The 18,642-nt window shown below is 44.3% G+C and overlaps 1 protein-coding gene across 4 annotated transcripts in view; it reads right to left on the reverse strand.

Moving 5' to 3' along the window:
- Window positions 1–7,084: 7,084 nt before the first annotated feature.
- Window positions 7,085–18,642, reverse strand: part of PIEZO2 (piezo type mechanosensitive ion channel component 2) — a 465,759-nt gene continuing 454,201 nt past the window's right edge. For all 4 annotated transcript variants that reach the window (XM_075125316.1, XM_075125317.1, XM_075125315.1 and 1 more), the window contains 4 exons: window positions 18,342–18,461; window positions 15,938–16,017; window positions 9,772–9,949; window positions 7,085–8,583 (listed from right to left, as the gene is read on the reverse strand). In XM_075125316.1, coding sequence (XP_074981417.1) covers window positions 8,331–8,583; window positions 9,772–9,949; window positions 15,938–16,017; window positions 18,342–18,461 — 631 coding nt within the window. In that variant the 3' untranslated portion in view covers window positions 7,085–8,330. The remainder of the gene's footprint in view (window positions 8,584–9,771; window positions 9,950–15,937; window positions 16,018–18,341; window positions 18,462–18,642) is intronic.

Genomic DNA, 18,642 nt, shown 5'->3' on the forward strand with positions numbered 1-18,642 from the left:
GAGATGTTGCTGCAAATACACTGCGTTGGCCTGCAACATATTTAGAAACAAAGTCATCTGAAAAGGGTCATTAATAATTTACTGAGTTACATCACTCTTGTAGCCACAAAGCAGCATAATTCATTGTCTAATATAACAAGTGTGCTTTCCCCAAATGTATTGTTACAAGAGTTTGAAGAGCGTATCACTGTGAACATGCCGCATGTGTTCTGGCAGCTTCCTCGATCAGATTGTCTGTTCCCCTCTGAATATGAGGTAGCTGTCTGAAAAATAAATGAGCCACCAGAAGTATGAAGGTGGATAAAACCCCTGTGTGTTGTAACGAATTCACGTGCTGCAAATGAGACAATTATTACAGAAAACTCAGTTCTAGGCCTAGGACATAGACTACTCATGCCTCCCCGGGGTGGGGGTACACAATCTCTAAAGGGGAGGACACGTGACCGCCCCATGTGTGTTCTCTGCCCAGCGACACCCCACCCCTGCACCCAGCCCAGGGCTGTTGCACTCTCCCTGCCCCATGTTACCTGGGAGCAGTGGGGAGGAGGCTCTTTCTCCCACTGTGCCTCTTCCCCCCATGCCCCCCCCCCCGGGGCATGTTCAGCCACTCTCCCTGGCAGCTGTGCTTGGCAGGGAGCCACTTCTCATGTGGCTGAAGCTGGCCACTTCAGAGCAGCCAGCAAGAGAAGCAGCAGGTCCTTCCCCTTCCGGTCACTGCCCAGCCTGGCTCGCAGGGAGAGGGGGTAGGTGGAGTGGAAGAAGGGAGCCCCTCCCCCCTCCCTCAGCAGGCCAATCTGTGGGGGGGGGGGCACTTGACCCCACATGCCCCCCCATGCATTGCCTCTGCTAGACCCATAATTCTCTTTCAAAACAACCTCCACCACTTGAGCCAAATCCTCTTATGCAGAATTCATACAAAGTTTTACATGCAAATGTAGCTGGAGTACACTGTACTCTGCTGAGCCCCAGCTTGTGTAATGGCCCCTAACGGGCTTTTACAAACCTGCATAATTTCGTGTAGCCTAGAGGCATCTCTAAATTACACCAAGTGGAGACAGCCAAGAATCAGCCATCTGAGGATGAGCCCATAGTGTAGAAGATAGATGGAGGAAGGCAAGATGCAGTGGGAGACCTAGAGGACTAAGTTGGTTTAGATAACTTTTTTTATTTCTCCCAGTTTGGTAATATTCAGATTTGTGGGTCCTTTCAGAAGGCTTTGACTGGAGAGGATGGTGGTGGATTGCAAGGACATTCCCAATACACAGAAGGTTGCAAGGAGGATGGCACCAAGACTGGAGCAGGAGAAAGAAATGAAAGAGGCATCAAATCTGGCATTGTTGGCAAGGGGGGAACGCAGTAAGAGAGGGTTAGCGACCAAGGCCAGGTTAGAGCTACGCATCTACATGTGCTGGGGCTCCTCTACTTTAGTGTATGGTGAACTTTGGCTGTGGACTGTCTGCCTCAGGTTTCCAGTCATCTTCTCATGAGTTCAGGACACAGGGATTTCTGTGTGCCTATCTCCAGTGCATCTTAATGTGTGAGCAACTCATAAAGAATGTTGGTGCTTTAGTTGTAGCCTGGAACATGAGTGTCTCTATACATGGCCGCTGCAATCCTCTAATGATTAGCTTTAAAATCCCCTTATTTTTATTTTTTGCAGGTGCTATGCACACAGCTGTCCACCTGTGAATTCAGCTGTTAAAACTTGTAGTAATATCCGCACAGGATAAAGATGTCTACGAAGCTATGCAAGAAGAAGAGAAATATTTGCAGTTCGTCTGGGAAATAAATGCATTTGGTTGACTAGCTGAATCCAATTCCACGCAGTTTGTTCATCCTGGTCAGTAACCTCCCAAACCATTTATTTCAAATTACCTCTCACACTGTTAAAAATATTATTTTCAAGCATAGCAGAAACCTCCTTAGAACTTCAATGTTTTTATCCAACTCATTTCCTGACTTGCTGTTCTCCCTTCACCTTAGTTCCTGTCCTCCTACAAGTCACTTAACATCCCCCTCCATATAATAACGTTCATCTAACCTCACAGCCACGCTGTTGGGTATCTTAATGGTTTTTAGATGGTTCCCGGATGAAAGGCACTTGTGAAATGATGAAATGTCTCACTCAATAACCACGAAAGGACTAAATAAAAATTCTCTTAATTGAAATGGAAAAAGAATATGATGTAAAGAATCCCTGTCTGATTAGCCCGGATTTTAAGGCGTTCTAAACAACCTACAGCACAAACGCTTCTGGAGTGAAACTGGTTTTTTTTCCTGTTCCCGGAGCGGGTGGAAAAATCCAATTTTATTTCCAAGAAAACTCTTGAACAAAACAGTTTTGTTCCAACTTTTTCACAGAAAACTTCACATTTTGATGAAAAATCTGAAATTTTAATTTCAAATTGAAATTTTTATTTCATTTTGGCTTTTGAAAACAGAATTGTGTGTGTGTTTTGCCTTTCTCTGTTCTCTTCCCTCTCTACCCCCCTGAAAAACGGGGGGCAAAGTGAGTAGAAAAGGGAGAGACCTTTCCTCACACACACTGTCCCCATTTTGTAGTCTATCCTTCCCCCTTCTCCTCCTTTTTCCAGTGGAAAAAGAAATGAGGAAGGCAAGTAAAATGTAAGAGAGGGTAAAAAAAAATCTGAAAAAATGCACATTTTTTGGACTTCAGAAGCCCAACTGGCAACAAAAATGTCAGTTTGAAATGTCCGTATTTTCATCAAAAATTAAAATTTTGGATGAAAGTGACCTGATTTCATGAAACACTGACAAAACTACATCTTTTTTACTTAACCGAAAAGGTCAGCTGAAACATTGCAACCAGCTCTGCCTGTTACCTCCAGGAATACCTGAGTTCCGCCACCCAGCACTGTCACAATAATCCAAACAGGGTCCGAGCCAAATTCAAATCATGCTCCAAAACTGTATAAGAAGGGGCCTTTTCATCTAGCCTGTTTTTCTGGCAGTCCAAAACATCTATCCAAATCCACATCCCCCTCTCACTTTCTCCATCAGAAAATCTCTCTCTTTTTCACTCTCCCAATCTCTTGGTGATTCTGTCCCTTCTTCCTTCAAGTCTCTGGTAGCTCGAGGCGATTCTTCTCCCTAAACACCTGCTGAGTGGGCCTCTCGGGGTATGTCTATTCGGCATGGGCCAGCTACAGGTGTCTAATTGCAAGCTGAATTGGACTTGCAGGCCTCAGAGGCTGTTTAATTGTGGTCTAGATATTTGAGCTCTGGGACCCTCCCATCTCATGGGTTCCTAGAGCCCAGGCTCCAGCCCGAGCCTGGATGTCTGCACTGCAGTTAAACAGTCCCTTAGCCTGAGCCCTGCAACTCAAGTCAGTTGGCACATGCTAGCCATGGGTTTTCAATTGCAGTGTAGATGTATCCCCCTCTTGGGCCCCTGCCTAATCCCTAGTGCCTTTACCCTTCTCAGTTGCCCCTGCGCTCTTACTAAGATGTTAGGTTTTTACTTAAAAGGGAAAAAAGATAGAAAAGCAGTAAATAAGAGATGAGCAAAAATCTGCTAACATCCCTTAGAATGCCAGCGTAACCTACACACCTCCTGGGTGTGGTGTTCTGTCCTATCTAGTGGCACAGAGACCACTTAGCTAAGGCTGTAGAGTAAACTAATTTTTTACCTCTCTCAAAGAGCCAGTTAGCTTTTAGCTCATGCTATAGAGGTTCATGCACTAAGCTCCAGAGCTGCTGAGCGGGGGTCTGTCGGTGTTACGCTGGCACACAGATTCCCCCTTTTTACGTGAAAACATGTCCCTTGAATTTTTGCTTTGTCACCTTTGTTGATTAGATTAGTCACTTCAGGGCAGCAACTAGATCTTTGTATGTTTTTGTACAGCACCTAGCACGTGCATGAGGACCTTATGCCAAATGGAGTCTTTGGGATAATACAAATAATAATTAAGCAACAATCCCTTTAGTAAAGCCTCATTCTTAAATTAGAACTCTCTGGAACCTGATTGCTACAGTAGGGCTTCTTGCTTACTCACCTGTATTTCACCAAGCCCACGTGTCTTAGGAAAGTAGAAACTTGGACCTTAAGTATAAAAAGCCTGAGCAACTTTATCCATTAAAGGGAGATAAAAACTGCTAGGAAAACAGCTGAAGTATGCACCAATTTGACTGTTCCCCACCCCATCAAGCTTACTGCAGCCACCAGGTCCCGGCGGATAGGCAGCTCCATGCACTGCCCTCATGCCCACAGGCACCGCCCCCGCAGCTCCTATTGGTCGTGGTTCCCGGCCAATGAGAGTTGCGGAGCTGGCACTGGTGCAGGGGCAGTGTGAGAAGTCTCCCTGGCTGCCCATGTGCCTGCGGGCTGCAAGGACCTTGCAGCTGCTTCTGGGAGCCGCATGGAGCTAGGGCAATCAGGAAGCCTGCCTCAGCCCCGGGCCCTCACTGCTCCACCCACCGGACTTTTAATGGCCTAGTCAGCACCAGGGTCCCTTTTTGAGCCGGCGTTCCAGTCAAAACCTGGATGCCTGGCAACCCTACTGTTAGTGCAGGGTGGCTTCCCTGCTAGCACTGCTGATTGCACAAAGAAAAAGAATTTTCAAGTTTGCCCTAAATGAACGTGTGGTAACTAGGTTCTACTTCACTTCAGGTACTTAAACTGCTCTGACAAAGCTGTTGGAAGGAATACGAGCTGCTGCAGTTATTCATTGGGAGAAGAAAAAAGCCATTGGCAAACAGGCAATACACCAAGCATACGAGAGAGGGGTCACGTCTTATGTTTTATATTAAGAAAGGAAAAGCAAGAAAAATGAGCAACGCTGTAGCTGTTTTTGTTGCTTTAACATGCTGAATGCTGACAACTAGCCAGTTTAGGGCTAATTTCTAGACATGCTTTGATTTAAAGTGTTTTCTTCTAAGTGTGCTGGTTTAAATGTTGTCCTCAGAAGGTTAATGCATCCGTCCTAGCCTGGAGCCTGACCATGGGTTTTTGTTTAAATCATACTGACAAACCAAGGCAGTTTTAAACTTGAAATTAAAAAGGAGTAAAACGGAATTCAACTAAACGGGTTTGCGCCCCTCCTCCCCCCCCCCCACATAGCAGTAGAAATGAGACTAGTCTCAACAGGTGCTGCCCCCTTTCATATGTTCCAGTGGTATGTATCATTACTAAGGCTCTTAACGGGCCTCAGCTGACATCAGGGCCCATTGTGCCAGTACAGTACAAAGCTCAAGTAAGAGTGTAACAGGGTGGCTTGCCCTGGGAGCTGGAGGTTGAGCCCTCTTGATTGAGGGGAATCAGGCAAATTCCCCATAAAGAGCAGAAGGTGGCTGCAGTACTGGAAAACGAGAGCCAGGATTAAGTGGTGGTAAAGCCCAGTTGGGAAAAGGGCTGGAGAGAGCCAGGCAGAAAGCAGAGAGAAAGGAAATTACTTCAAGCAGGGCCCTGGGAGAGACAGAGGGACCTAGACGAAGCACCCATGGAAAACTACTGCCCCAGCTAAAAGGAGCAGCCCTGAGCCCGAACCAAGAGTAGCAGGTGGCACTGGGCTCCACTAATGGTCCCAAGGAAAGGCGTGCACAAGCCCAACATAAGGGCTGTAGGCTGAGCTGAAGCCAGGCTGAGGAAGAGCTGCAGAAAGGGGAATGACCGTTGGCGGGGGGCATCAGCCCAGAGAGCTGCTATGCCACACTTGGCCACAAGGAGTTGCCAAGTGGTAAGTGGACTATAAAGAGACAATGCCCCTCATAGTTTACTGTCTAAACAACTGTGTACTCATTCCCTCTTAGTCTGCACAGATGCCTTTTAGACTAGTATAGAGTGCCAAAAATTTAAAATGACTGAAATTGTGTGGAACTTGGCAGCATGTCTCCTAACCATCTTTTCCCCACTAACCTTCCAAAATATGGCTGTTTGCAATGATAGGAAATCCATATTGAATTTATGGTCAGATCCTTGTACTGTTCAAAGTCAGTGGTTAAAGGTTCCATTGACTTTAAGGGTATGTCTACCCTGCAGCCTATAAGCACTGAAGTTTATAAGATGCAATGTCTAATAGTTTCTCTTATTTTTACCTAGCATCCACCTGCTTGAGACTTGAATTTCTTGCCTTGACCAAGAAAGCTCAGCACTTCAAGTTAGGGCTCCGTTTCCCCAAACTGTTGGCAGGCATGAGCTCTTTCACAAAACCATGCTATTGCCTAAGGCCTTTGTAGCTTGAGCTGGAGGTACATGCACTGACATGGCTGAACTACGGAGTGCATGACAGGTCAGGTAGAAAGATTGTTTAGTCAATTAATGAAAAGGAAGGAGCCGTTTTGCAAATCTAAAAGGCTGTCAAGTTCATTCTGCGATCAAGTTTTTCACCAGTAAATAAGAGCCTATTAAGGAGGGAGGAGAGACAACAGTGGTCAAAGTAGGCTGGTTGGCTGGTACATTTTGGAAGCGTTACACACCAGCCACATTTAACTCCCAGTACCTTATTCTTCAGTTTAGAAAAGGGGAACACACAGTATTGCCTCTCTTAGGCCAGCCAGTCCCTATACTGGTTCTACAGTAACCCCTGCATAGAGTCACATGATGGCCATGGTGTGAGGAAGAACTAGACTTTGAAGAGTAAATCACTCCACAGAGGAATGTTCAGCACAACCAGAAATCTTGCCAGCCTATAGAACAACTACCACCTTTTCTTTATGGTGTATGAAGAAATCAAATAGCCTTCCAGACACCAGTTGATTTTATTGTTACAATATAACAAAGCACTTCACAGTGTCCAAGATGCGCTGCTAGGGTATAGAATGGAACTGACACCACTTTCATGGAAGAACTGAATAAGACGGCAAGTGTGTTGTAATTTCAACTGTGCTGTTTTTATAAAGCCCTGCACTAAGATGTGCCAATAAAGCTACAATTGTCCCTTTAGCTGAAAGTTACCTTGTATTTTTTGCCCTCTGGTAACTGACTACATCATTTATATAACAAATAGCAGCAGCTAACTGAAAGAATATGATTGGTCACTGACCTTAACTCCACTGTGAACAGTTTAACTAGATAAAGATGCTTCCCATTTAGTGTAAAGAGGAAGAAGAAAAAATACTTCTAAAATGACTTTGCATCATGTGCTTTATTTTAAGTCATTACTGAATCAAAACTACACAGTATAACCTTTTTAACATACCCTACCCACTCAATTATTTTGTTTTTCAGAAATTGCATTTTTTTAAACATGGAATTAATCCTATATTGCAATCGTAAATTTTCATGCTACAATGTTCTCTAATGAACCGTTTGTGTCACCAACCATAGTAATTTAAGAAAAGGCCATTTTTCAAGCTCATATGTACTTCTATATTTGGGAACTTAAAAAACCCGTCTCGGATGTAAAAATGTAAATTGGAATATGTAAACATTTTTGTATACCTGAAACACTGAAAGGAGAATATCAGATAACAAAACCATTGCCTTAAATCATCAAAATGGGGGAGGGAGGGGAAGCATGTAGTGGGAAGCACAGAGTAGCACACACTATTCAGTCTTCAAAGAGATATAAGAAGTGAAACCGCTCCTTAGTCGTTCAGTTGGCTTTTCTCTGTCTAAAGGAAAGCAGTAATTGTGGGAAGATGGCCCAGCAGAACACCCCAATATTTCACCATAATTCTTTAAGGTTTAACTAAGGGCTAAAACCAAGTTTTTTTTCCTGAGAAAAGTCATTGATGTTTCCTGGAAATGTCTTCTGGGACTGTACAAATAAAATAAGGTAATTAAAGAGATTGTCACTTGTTTTCTTTTTGCTTACAGAGGGTTGTCCACAGAGTCTTCGGTACATCAAAACCCCTGCTTTTCTAAAAATGGATATGGCTAGCATTTCTTCAGCTCCCACTATAGCCTTTTGGCATGGTTGTCCTGAAGGCTAGTCAGATTCCCATTACTATATCTTCAAAGTCAGTGACGTACAACAGCATATTGCACAAACTGTATCGCTCCAGAAAAGGTCCAGTGAAGTCATCTGAGGGATCGTTTCTTTCTTTCCTTTTTCTTTAAGGGTAGAAATTTAATGTCTGGAAGATTAACTTACCTAGACAAGGATGCAGAACATTTGGTTGATTAAATTACAAAGCAAGGTCCCCTGATTTTAGAGGAGTGGGCATTCTAAAAAAAAATCAAACCAATCTTCTTCACCATTAATCCTTAATTTGAAGGCAGCATGGACTCCTAAGGAAGTAGCTTCCTAGACTCAATCTGTGAAAAATCATTGCTACCTAACTATAAAAGGCTTAGCTCTTATGAGAATATTGTGCTTTTTTAAAATTCAGATGAAGTCCTCTTGATTTGCAGTGTGACTCCAAAGGGATCAATTAGTTTTTTCCCTAGTCCATTTGATCATAGTCTCTGGTGAGCGGTACAGGAATATTAATTTGGCGTACAGGTCTTCCTCTAGTTCCAGTTCTCCAGTCTCTCTTACTAAGAAAATATCAGTACACAACTTCAAGATACGGTCCACGTTTGGTAGTTCTTCAAACATGATGGAGTGAGAGATCCCGCTGAAGAACTCACGGACAAACTTCCCTATCACCAGGACAACTGAGGCATACAGTCCCATGATACTGTAAAACAAGAGTTCAAAGAGGTTTTTCTAATCTGGTTATAAATCCAAATACAGGCAAATGCTGATAAAACTAAGGTGGTGATGGGTTTATGAAAGATGACCATTTCTACTAAATCAACTGTGTTACGCATTAGGAATAATAATATGTAATCTTCAAAACCTAAACATTTCTCATAAAATCATTTCTAAAAATCTTTTTAAAAATTGTATACTATTAAAATCATAAAGGGACAAAAACCCCACCCCATGTGGAAAACATGCTGAGGAGAGGAATCTTCTTGGGGTTCTCCTACTGCAGGTTCCCCCAAATCATTCCTGTAGAGAGAGCCTCCAGCAGGTTTATCTTTCTGCTAAGGTTTCTTTACCAGAACTTGCAGATCCCTGAGATATGCTGGAGGCTAGGATTAACCATAATGCTCTACAAGGTCTGGGGCCTGTGAAGCTGGGCTGCTAATGCTTCCTCCATTGGCCGCTCCCTTTAAAACCCCATGAAGGAATATTCCACAAAGTGGGAGGGCATACGCAGAAAAGCCTCAGACCGTGTTAATTTCCCTGCAGGGTTATGGGAGAAGACAATGTATGTCCTCTCTTCGGCCTTGTCCGCCTCTCCCTCCCAGCTGCGGTTTCCTGAGCACGGAGAGGGTTCTTTGGCAGGGTAAGCAGCAGGATGGTGAAACAACCATCATGGTCCATCCCCCACTCCACATGGATGTTGTGTAGGGGGAGCAAATCCCCGATCCTGAGAATGGAAAAACACCAGGGGGGCAGAACTCGGTCTCTAGTTATAATTGAGAATGACAAACCTATTTTAAAAAAACTGTTTAAAATCAGTTTCTTTATCCAGCTGCTAGGGGTTTCTAGTGAAGGGTTCTTATTCCACCTAAGATAAGGAATACCGTGTCTCTGATACCATGATGTTATAGCTATGAAGGCCATTAGAGATTCTAAAAAAAGATCTTAATCGCCACAAAATCCTGAAATTTACTCCCTTCTTAATGCACTTTTTTTTTTTTTTTTTTCCGGTGGGGCTAGGGCCAGTCCTGCACCTCTATGATTTATTTTAGGTATTTGTGATGCTGTCATCTGTTACACAAAACGCTGGTCAACAGGAGATACATTTCTCAGTTCACCTTAAATTATTTCTGCTAGACAGTACTGTGGTTTTAAGTACAAGATTCTCTCTTACCCATAGCCTGCCAAGAATCCAAGGCTAGGAGGGCTAACTTTGTCACTGAATACAAAGAGTTCAAGACTTTCTTCCTGTCTGTATCTTTTTCCAAGCTGATTGAGAACCCACCATTCACGAACCCCATCTTTAGACTCATTTTTGACAAGAGAAACAGTGATGTTTTCCATCCTCCCCTCTATTGAAAGAGAAAACATTAACACAAAAACAAGCATGTTGTCAATAAGTCAAATTTGTTAGGATCAGATGCTTATTAATATGCCACAGTGACGGTGCAACCTAAAAAATAAGTCAATTAAAACAATCTTAGAACCCATTTTAAAATAGTTTATAGAACAGCACTACAATGGTTCTCTAGCCTTTTAAAGTTTGTGTTTTCCCTCCCAAAATCCCTTTTGAATGGTCTTTTTAAAATTTTTCTCACATAACCAGATTTAAAACTTCATAGAAACAAATATGGCCAACATTTTCAAACTTGAGTGCAAATGTCGGCCACTATCCAAATTTAGGGACCTAAATAAATGAGGCCTGATTTTTTAGACATGCTGGGCACTCACAACTCCAAATGAAATTACTTCTGAAAACTAGTTGTGTCTAGGCCCTGCAAGGACTCATTCAAGAGCTTAACATTAACTCTGTTGACTTCAGTGGGACTCCAAAGTGTGTAAGGTTAATTGTGTCTCCTCAAGATCTGATGCCCTAGATTGAGAGTTCTCTCTGGTAGACTTTGGGAACAGGGGTGGCAGGTTTGTATAATTTTTGGTGGTGCCCAGAAAGGATCCAAGTCCCACCCACACCTGCCTTGTAAGCCGATATATATTTTAAAATAATGTAAAAATGGACTGGAAACAGTGAGCGTTTACCAGTTTCTCGATATTGCACAATATCACTATTGTAAGAAAAAATTATTTAACTAAGAATATCAACTTTATTAATACTCTTGAATACGGAAATAACCAAGCACGCTTGGATTAATAACCCTCCAAAAGTAAATACTTTCTAAAATTAAAACAAATGTAGCCCCTTCTTTTGCGATGTTCTTCAGGAGGCAGCGAACACTTTTTGTCGTTGTTCAGTTCTTGAAATGAAGTCATCCAGGAGACTTGCAATGTCCAATTCAGAGATAGAGTTCTTACGAATGTGCAGAAATGCCAAGTAATTTAGATGTTCTTGGCCCATTGTCGTTCGCAAATAATTTTTTCAGTCTGCGCAGGCAACTGAATGATCACTCAGTAGTGCAGGTTGTAGTCGGACTTGTGTAGAATAATTTCAGGAGAATTGTAACTTCTGACAACATGTCACTCAAGCCTTCATTTTGTTTCAGAAATAGCTTCACTTCGCTCACCGAATTAAGGTGACAATTTCTCAATCTGCAAATATCACTCAACATTTCTAAATGAAGAGATAGCCTCTCCATGTTAATGTCACCATGGAAAGCTTCACTTATTGGGGTAATATCCTGTTTCGAGCCATTTGCATCAGTTATATGCTTCTCCAATTTTACTGCAAATGTGAAGCTGTCTGTTGAAAGCCTCTGTTCAATGGCAACTTTGCAAGCATCAATGATCCCAACATATATTTTATGAAAATACCCTTTGGGGTCACTGAAGGTGTGAGGAAGGCTTCCAGGGTCGAGCCATCTCAGTGGCTTCCATTTTCTCAGGAGTGTAGGATCATCTAAATAAAAATTTCTTGCCTTCTCTACTGTTGTTTCCCAGAAGTGATTGTATGACGAGTCAGTGTGCATCCCACTCAATACCTCTTGCAACAAGCCAACTTTCTTCATAACACTTGCCAATGACATGTTTGGGCTTGGAATTTTTGTATTAGCTTCTTCTACAGGACCCATGGCTTTCTCAAGAACCGTTAGTATAAAATACGTTGAAAAAGATTGAAGTTCTTTGAGAGCTTCGAGAATCCACTACATTTTGAGCCAAATTCATCTGGGCAGTTCATCATAGCCTCCTAATCGTGGAACAGTGATTTAATGCTACTGATCCTTAGTGTCCATCTTGTTGGGCACAATAGTCGTAAAGAAGGTGCCCCTTCACTCTCTGAATGCTGCCATACGCTTTGGTGACTCCCTGAAGGCACTGATGAGATCTTTCACCATTGAAAACATATCATGAAATTCTGGAACATTATGCAGGGCAGCCTGCGTGGCAAGGATAAGGGAACATGCCGCACAGTGCACAAATTCTGTTCTCAGCTCTTGATCCTTCACTCTGGCTTGGATCCCAGTAAATTTGCTGGACACATTACTGGCTCCACTGTAACACTGCCCTCGGCAATCAGAAAAGTGGAAATCACACCTGAGAAGTGTATCTTACACATTTTGGAAAAGAGACGCAGCATCCATTGCATCAGTTTGGTAAAACCCAATAAACTCCTCGTAAATCTCCCAGTCTTCATTAGAAAAGAACCCTAAAGAAAAACTTACTTGTTCTTTTCTTGACAAATCAGTAGTCTCAGCCATTACAATGGCATAAAACTTTGAAGCCTTGATCTTTTGCACAATTTGTCTGAGCGCCATCATTTCGATTTCATTAATAACCTCATGTGACAGCCAGTTGTATTTTGTGTGACTAAGCCACTGTCTCAGTTCCTCTGACTCTGTACTCCATAGCAACAAGAGCTGCATCCAATCTGAATCGCTCTCATTATGTCCACGTAATGCTATGCCTTTGTGAGCTACGTACTGAACACAGTTAAAAAGCTTGTGCAGCGCATGGGATTCTTTTCTGTAACTGGCCGACACTAGTGCAGAAGCATTTATCTGTGACTGCAGAGCAACCTACTTCAGTATCGCTTCCTTGCGACAGGAGGATTTTTCGTGTGATGTAAAACCACGCACTGTATGTCTCCAATCTTGAAATCCAGATGAAATAAACGTTGGTTCGGCCTTGGTAGAAAATATTAAGATCTTCTTTGCAGACTGAGCAAAACGCTCTGTCTAATTTGCTGTTGTACTCCAACCATGTAAATCTTGATTGCCAAGACTGCTGAAAACTCCTTTTCTTATCTTGTGGATGTGCTATATATTTCTTTTGTATAACTTCAGTTTGAAAGCTGGGTGGTGAACTCAGGCAGTCACTTGATGAATTACCCTTTTCTTCTTTCTTTCTCTGGGTAACTTTATTAGGAATTTATCCATTGTTGATTATTACTGGTCCTACAAATCAAGAATTTGTTGCTGGGATAAAATGAAGCTGCAACGTGCCGGCGCCACAAGATTACAAGGGCCAATTAAAAGTGGAAAGTCAGAAGCAGCATTCACCTGCTTCAATACATTATATTTTGTTGTATGCGTATACAACCAATTATATACTTAAAGGGTGTAAAATAATCAAGTATTGTGCTAAACACGACCCTACCCTCATGTAGCCCCGGGGCTAGGGCCAGAGAGGACTCCCCGCAACCCTCTCCCCGCTGGCAGCAGCAAGCTCTGGTGGAAGTGGCTCCCACTTCTCCCCAGCAGCCCACTCACCCTTCACCACTGTCACTGAATGTGCTCCTAGGGCCCCTCTCAGGGTTCAGGAACCCCCTTGCCTCCCCTGTGCTGGGTGCCGGGAGGGGGCTGCCATCACATGGGACCTCCTCCCCTCGTGGTGCCCCTCACCATAGCCTCACTGGGGGCTGCCTCTTGCCCAGCATGGGGCAGGAGCAGTGACTGCAGGCAGGGGTGGGTGGTGGGTGGATCAGGGTGGCACAACACACACCCAAGCCCCAGCTGCTCAGGTCCAGGAAGCCTCCTCACCTCCCCTGTGGTGGGTGCCGGGGGTGGGGGCTGGCCTCCACGGCTGCAGCCTGCTGCCCCTCACCGTAGTCTCCCGGGGGATGGGACTGCCCCTTGCCCAGTGTGGGGCGGGAGTGGCGGCTGCAGCAGGGGTGTGGAGGGCATGGATCATACGGTCGGAAACTCACCCAAGCCCCAGCAGCTGCTCAGGTGAGGTCCGGACTCTGTCTCCCAGAAGCACCCTCAGTGTTGCCTCCCGGGGGGTGCTGGGGGAGGGGAGGGCTGCCAGTCATGTGCTCGCCTCCTTCCCTCCTCCCGCCGCAGGTGCAGCAGCCACCTCAGCCTGCCGCCGGCGGTGGCGAGGGAGTGCAGTGCAGAGCGGCAGGGCAGCCGCCCACTTGAGGCAGGGATGCTATGTGGGAGGCGCGCGGGGGTGGCAGGCAGGGCGGAGGGAGAGACCTGGCTCCGAACATTGGTGGAGCCAGGCCCCTGAGCCCTGAATATTCCTGGTGGCTGGGCACCACGGCCCACACAACTCGCCACCTCTGTTTGGGAAAGGAAGGGAGAACACCCATTAAGAGGAATGTGTCAGAGCTCTTGTGTCAGGTTGGCTTTGTCTCCATGGAGTGTTTGGATTCATCTGAGAATTTCCCATTGAATGGGCTACTCCCCACTTCCTATTCTGCAGAGGGTTGGACTCCTTCCCCCTATACTATCTGTGAAGAGGAATACAGAGCCTGGGGCTCCTCTCCAGTACCCTGGCTGCCTCCTGCTGGTAGATGTGCTCCTCACAGACCATTGGTTACCATCTTCCTTCCTTCCTCCAGCCTGACTGGGGACATGGAGAGGGACAGAGCTGGTAGCTGAGTTGCAGTCAAGTCTCCCCTCAGGTACTCCGCAATCATGACCCCCTCATTACCATCACCTCCTCAAAAAACAAGGAAAATTCACTGTCTGAAAATGTCAGTCAGTACAGAGTTCAAGCTGAGCAGCAATGCCTCATGCCCTTCCAGAATGTTGAGTGTACCAGTACTTAAACCTCTGAAAAACAGGAAATACAGAGTTAAGGTACACACCAGCGCCGCTTTGCAACTTTCGCTCTGCCCTCTGGCACTGGCAAAAGCCACTGCAGTTATACTGTACGTGTATTTTAGGAAGGCCTGCCCTATAATAAGCAGACATGAAGAATGACTTGGTAAATGTGTCATTTCGTGCGTATTGTGTCCCACAGAATTGTATTCTCTTATTTGCCTGCATGCACTCGATCTGACCTTCGCTGTGTTAGGGACACTGTACTGACTGGTGCAGGGATTACTTGCAGCAGATTGCCACAACTCACACTGTGACATGAGAGGAGCAAATGCACCCAAAAGGATCACAATCCTCTTGTTTCTGGGCTGAGTTATGTTGGTTGCAGAAGTAGAGGAGCAGAATAATATATTCTTGCCCTGGGGATTTATAGTAGTTGGGTAGCATATGTGACAGGGCACTACAGAGGTAAGTGTAGGTGGTCGACCAGAGAAATCCTTAGTACAAAGGCCAAGGGATTGTAAGGGGTTATAACAGCCGGTTTCTCTGAGGTAGTCAGTGCATGTAGGAGTGGTTGAGTACAGGCTAAGTGTAGTCAGCTGGTGTTCTCTAAGCCTGCCATGGTCTGATGGTTTCTTCTACTGTGCCCACATGCTGTGTCTCCACAGCGTTCCATATTATCTGGAAGGATACAGTGCTACAACATCTGTCAGGAGTGTATGGGGGCATCACTCAAAGAGGGCAGAGTTAAGGTTACAGGCTGGGGCTAGTGTGCACCTTAACTGTATAATTCCTGGTTTTCAGCAGTTTCTGTACAGGTGCACTTGTCACTCCAGAAGAGCATGAGGGTTCGGGTTAACCTTAACAAAGTTTTAACTGCATTAACAAAGTTTTTGGGCAGTTAATTCTTACTTGTTGGTACAAGGCCTAACACTATGGGGCCCTGATCCTCGGTTGGATCTACCATAATTCCTAATTATTATAATAATAATAAATGAAAGCCCATGAGGATGCCTAACTATGCAATTTGATGACTGACTTCAGGTATTGAAGTTTTAAAATGTTGCTATTAAATTCTCTGTGTCTCCACTTTCCCATCTCAAAAAATGGGGGTAAACAATGTTCACACACCTTTGGCAAAGTGCTTTCAGCCCCTCAGCTAAAACATTCTATATAAGAGCTAAGTATTTAAACACAGCTTTGAGGGTTTTTCTTGTGTGAAAGGTGTTGGGTCGATAGCTCTAGAGCCCGATATCCTCCTTTTACCTACACAATAGCTACAACAGAGCAGAGCAGCAGCCCAACCTTCCTTGACACAGTCCCATTATTACCTAAACAGCCTTGTGTGTTTCACAATGAAAAAATATATACATAGAGATAACCACAGCCTGCAGTACATACCTTTCCATAGTTGCTTTATGGGTTTTGCCAGAGAATCACTAGGTGCCTTGATGTAGTATGGAAACATCAGTTCTAGCGTCCTGCAAGAAAAATGTGACAGCAAATGATTCCATATTTTTGTATCTTTATAAATTCCCTTAGTCCCTCTTGGGGCAGCTGTAGAATATGATTCCAGTTTGAAGAAGGAGAGTACTTTGCTGTAATTTTTGGACTGGATTCTGAGCTCACATCAGCTTTGAACCAGTGTCACTCCATTGACTTTAATGGACTTACCAGTGATGTTCTGCCAATATTTTAACAAAAGCGTTCCATTCAAAATTTCCCCACTCACCGGTCATCAACCACGAATGCTGGGTATGTGTGTGCACAGGGAGGAATGAGGGCTGGGGAACGCATTCCTTTGTTTTCCCACTTAAACAAAAATATTGTATCACACTATCAAAAAGGAGAGAGGCAACACACCACCACTTGCTAAATAAATGAAGTACATCTGATGGAAATGTTTATAATCTCAGAATAGTACAGTGTTCAGCTAGTGCTAAGCTCGGGGAAGACCATGTGGGAGTGGGTGTAGCTTTTATAAAATTACTGCCTTCTGAGAATGGGGCTTACAAATACATCATTTACTTCTTGCCTCAAACAGATCCACACCCTCCAGGAAATGCCTTTATTTAAAAAGCATGAGAAATAAAATATTTAAAAGACATGCAAAGACATACAATATAGACCTATATGCAGCCATATATCTGTGCAATAGACCTACATATATTCTGAACAAAAAGAGCTCTCAACCATCCGTGTAGCAGTATCTGTTGCTTTGCACTGACTCACCAGACATTTTAGGCTTCAGAGTGACGTTCCTGGAATCTTAGGGTAGGTCGATGTTAAAAACACTGCAGTGATACCGAGTGATCACTTTGGGAAAAGTATTCACCCACAGGTGACAGGGTGTTTTTGCCTTTTATTATTTTTCTGTGAGAGTTCATTTGAGACCATAGCAATTATCTGGTTTCACCCACATATTTGCTTTTGGGGCATTTAGTGATCACTCTATATCTGACCTATCAGTCTTCATCCTCAAAGGAAACCTGTACAATGCTTTCAAAAAACAAGCCTGGGAATTTAAATTCATAACTTTGCTAGATGCTAAAAATCATAACCCATTAACAACCCCACCCCAGCTGCTTTCTCTCTCTCTCTCTCTCCTCCCCCCGCTTTCCTTTCCTCCCTATGACTGCAGGGGTGTTAAAGGGCCACTTCACGTCGAATGGTCCTTTGAAAGGTGTGTTAGCTACTTATGCTAAACAATCTGTTCCACCTTGTGTTTAGCTGTGACACTCTGATTAAGGCCTTGTCTACACTGCCGCTTTACAGTGCTGCAACTTTCTCGCTCAGGGGTGTGAAAAAACACGTCCTCCCCTAGCACTGCAAGTTTCAGCGCTGTGACGTGCCAGCGTAGACAGTGCCCCAGCACTGGGAGCCATTCTCCCAGCGCTGGGAGCTACTCCCCTCGTGGGGGTGGTTTTTTTACAGCACTGGGAGAGCTCTCCCCCAGTGCTGGTGCCGCAATGACACAGCCACGTTAAAGCATCGCTGCGGCATGCTAGTCAAGACATACCCTAAGTTTCCCAGACCAGAAGAAGGGCTCTGTGTGGCTGGAAAGCTCGTCTCGCTCACCAACAGAAGCTGGCCCAATAAAAGATATCACCTCACCCACCTTGTTTCTCTAATATCTTGGGACTGACACAGCTACAACACCGCTGCATATTACCTTTGAAGTAACATTTATTAGTATAGGGCTAGAATGTCCTTGGCTTTTGTGTAGGTGCTAGGAATTTTCACCCCTTTATAGTCTGTGCAAAAGCCAGGGGCTCTGCCAATCCTTGTTGCCAGGAAAGTGGAGTTGGCGAAGAGGACACAGTATGCTGCACCATCCATACATGCTCCCCGTCTCCCGGTGCGCTAGAGAACACAATTCCTCTCACAGCTGCCCCACTGGTGGTGCAAGGTGTGGCCCTCACTCAGAGCTTTGAGTAATGTATTCACTTGGGTGGTGACTGTCCATTTTGCTGTACATTCAGTGAAGTATCCGCAAAAAGAAAAGGAGTACTTGTGGCACCTTAGAGACCAACCAATTGATTTGAGCATGAGCTTTCGTGAGCTACAGCTCACTCACGAAAGCTCATGCTCAAATCAATTGGTTGGTCTCTAAGGTGCCACAAGTACTCCTTTTCTTTTTGCGAATACAGACTAATACGGCTGTTACTCTGAAATCAGTGAAGTATGTTTCAGTTTTATGGTATATGCTATGCTATGAGATTACATTATAGGTAACAACTGTGCACCTGTTAGTTATCTGCTTCAAGAGAAACATCTGTATGAACAAGTCAAGAACATAACTTACACCTTCTTTACCGTGTGATCCCCAGACATCATTGTAGCGATATTTTCTCTAGTTTTGTTCAGTAGGTTACAGGAAAGCTTATCCGATGCTATTTCTGCTTTTGCACCAAGAGAGAGGTTTCTATAACAATAAATGAAAATGAAAACAGATAGTAAAGCTCAGTACCACACAATGCCCAGTTCTCTGAGCTGTGCTTAGCTGATGTGGGGTTGCTAGTCTATCCGCATGGTGCTGATGGCCCTTCCCCATATCCTGTCAAGCATCAGGCTACCAAGACAGCACACGGAACCCGCAGCCGATG

Source organism: Caretta caretta, chromosome 2 (genome assembly GCF_965140235.1).
Source record: "Caretta caretta isolate rCarCar2 chromosome 2, rCarCar1.hap1, whole genome shotgun sequence".
NCBI classification, from domain to species: Eukaryota; Metazoa; Chordata; order Testudines; family Cheloniidae; genus Caretta; species Caretta caretta.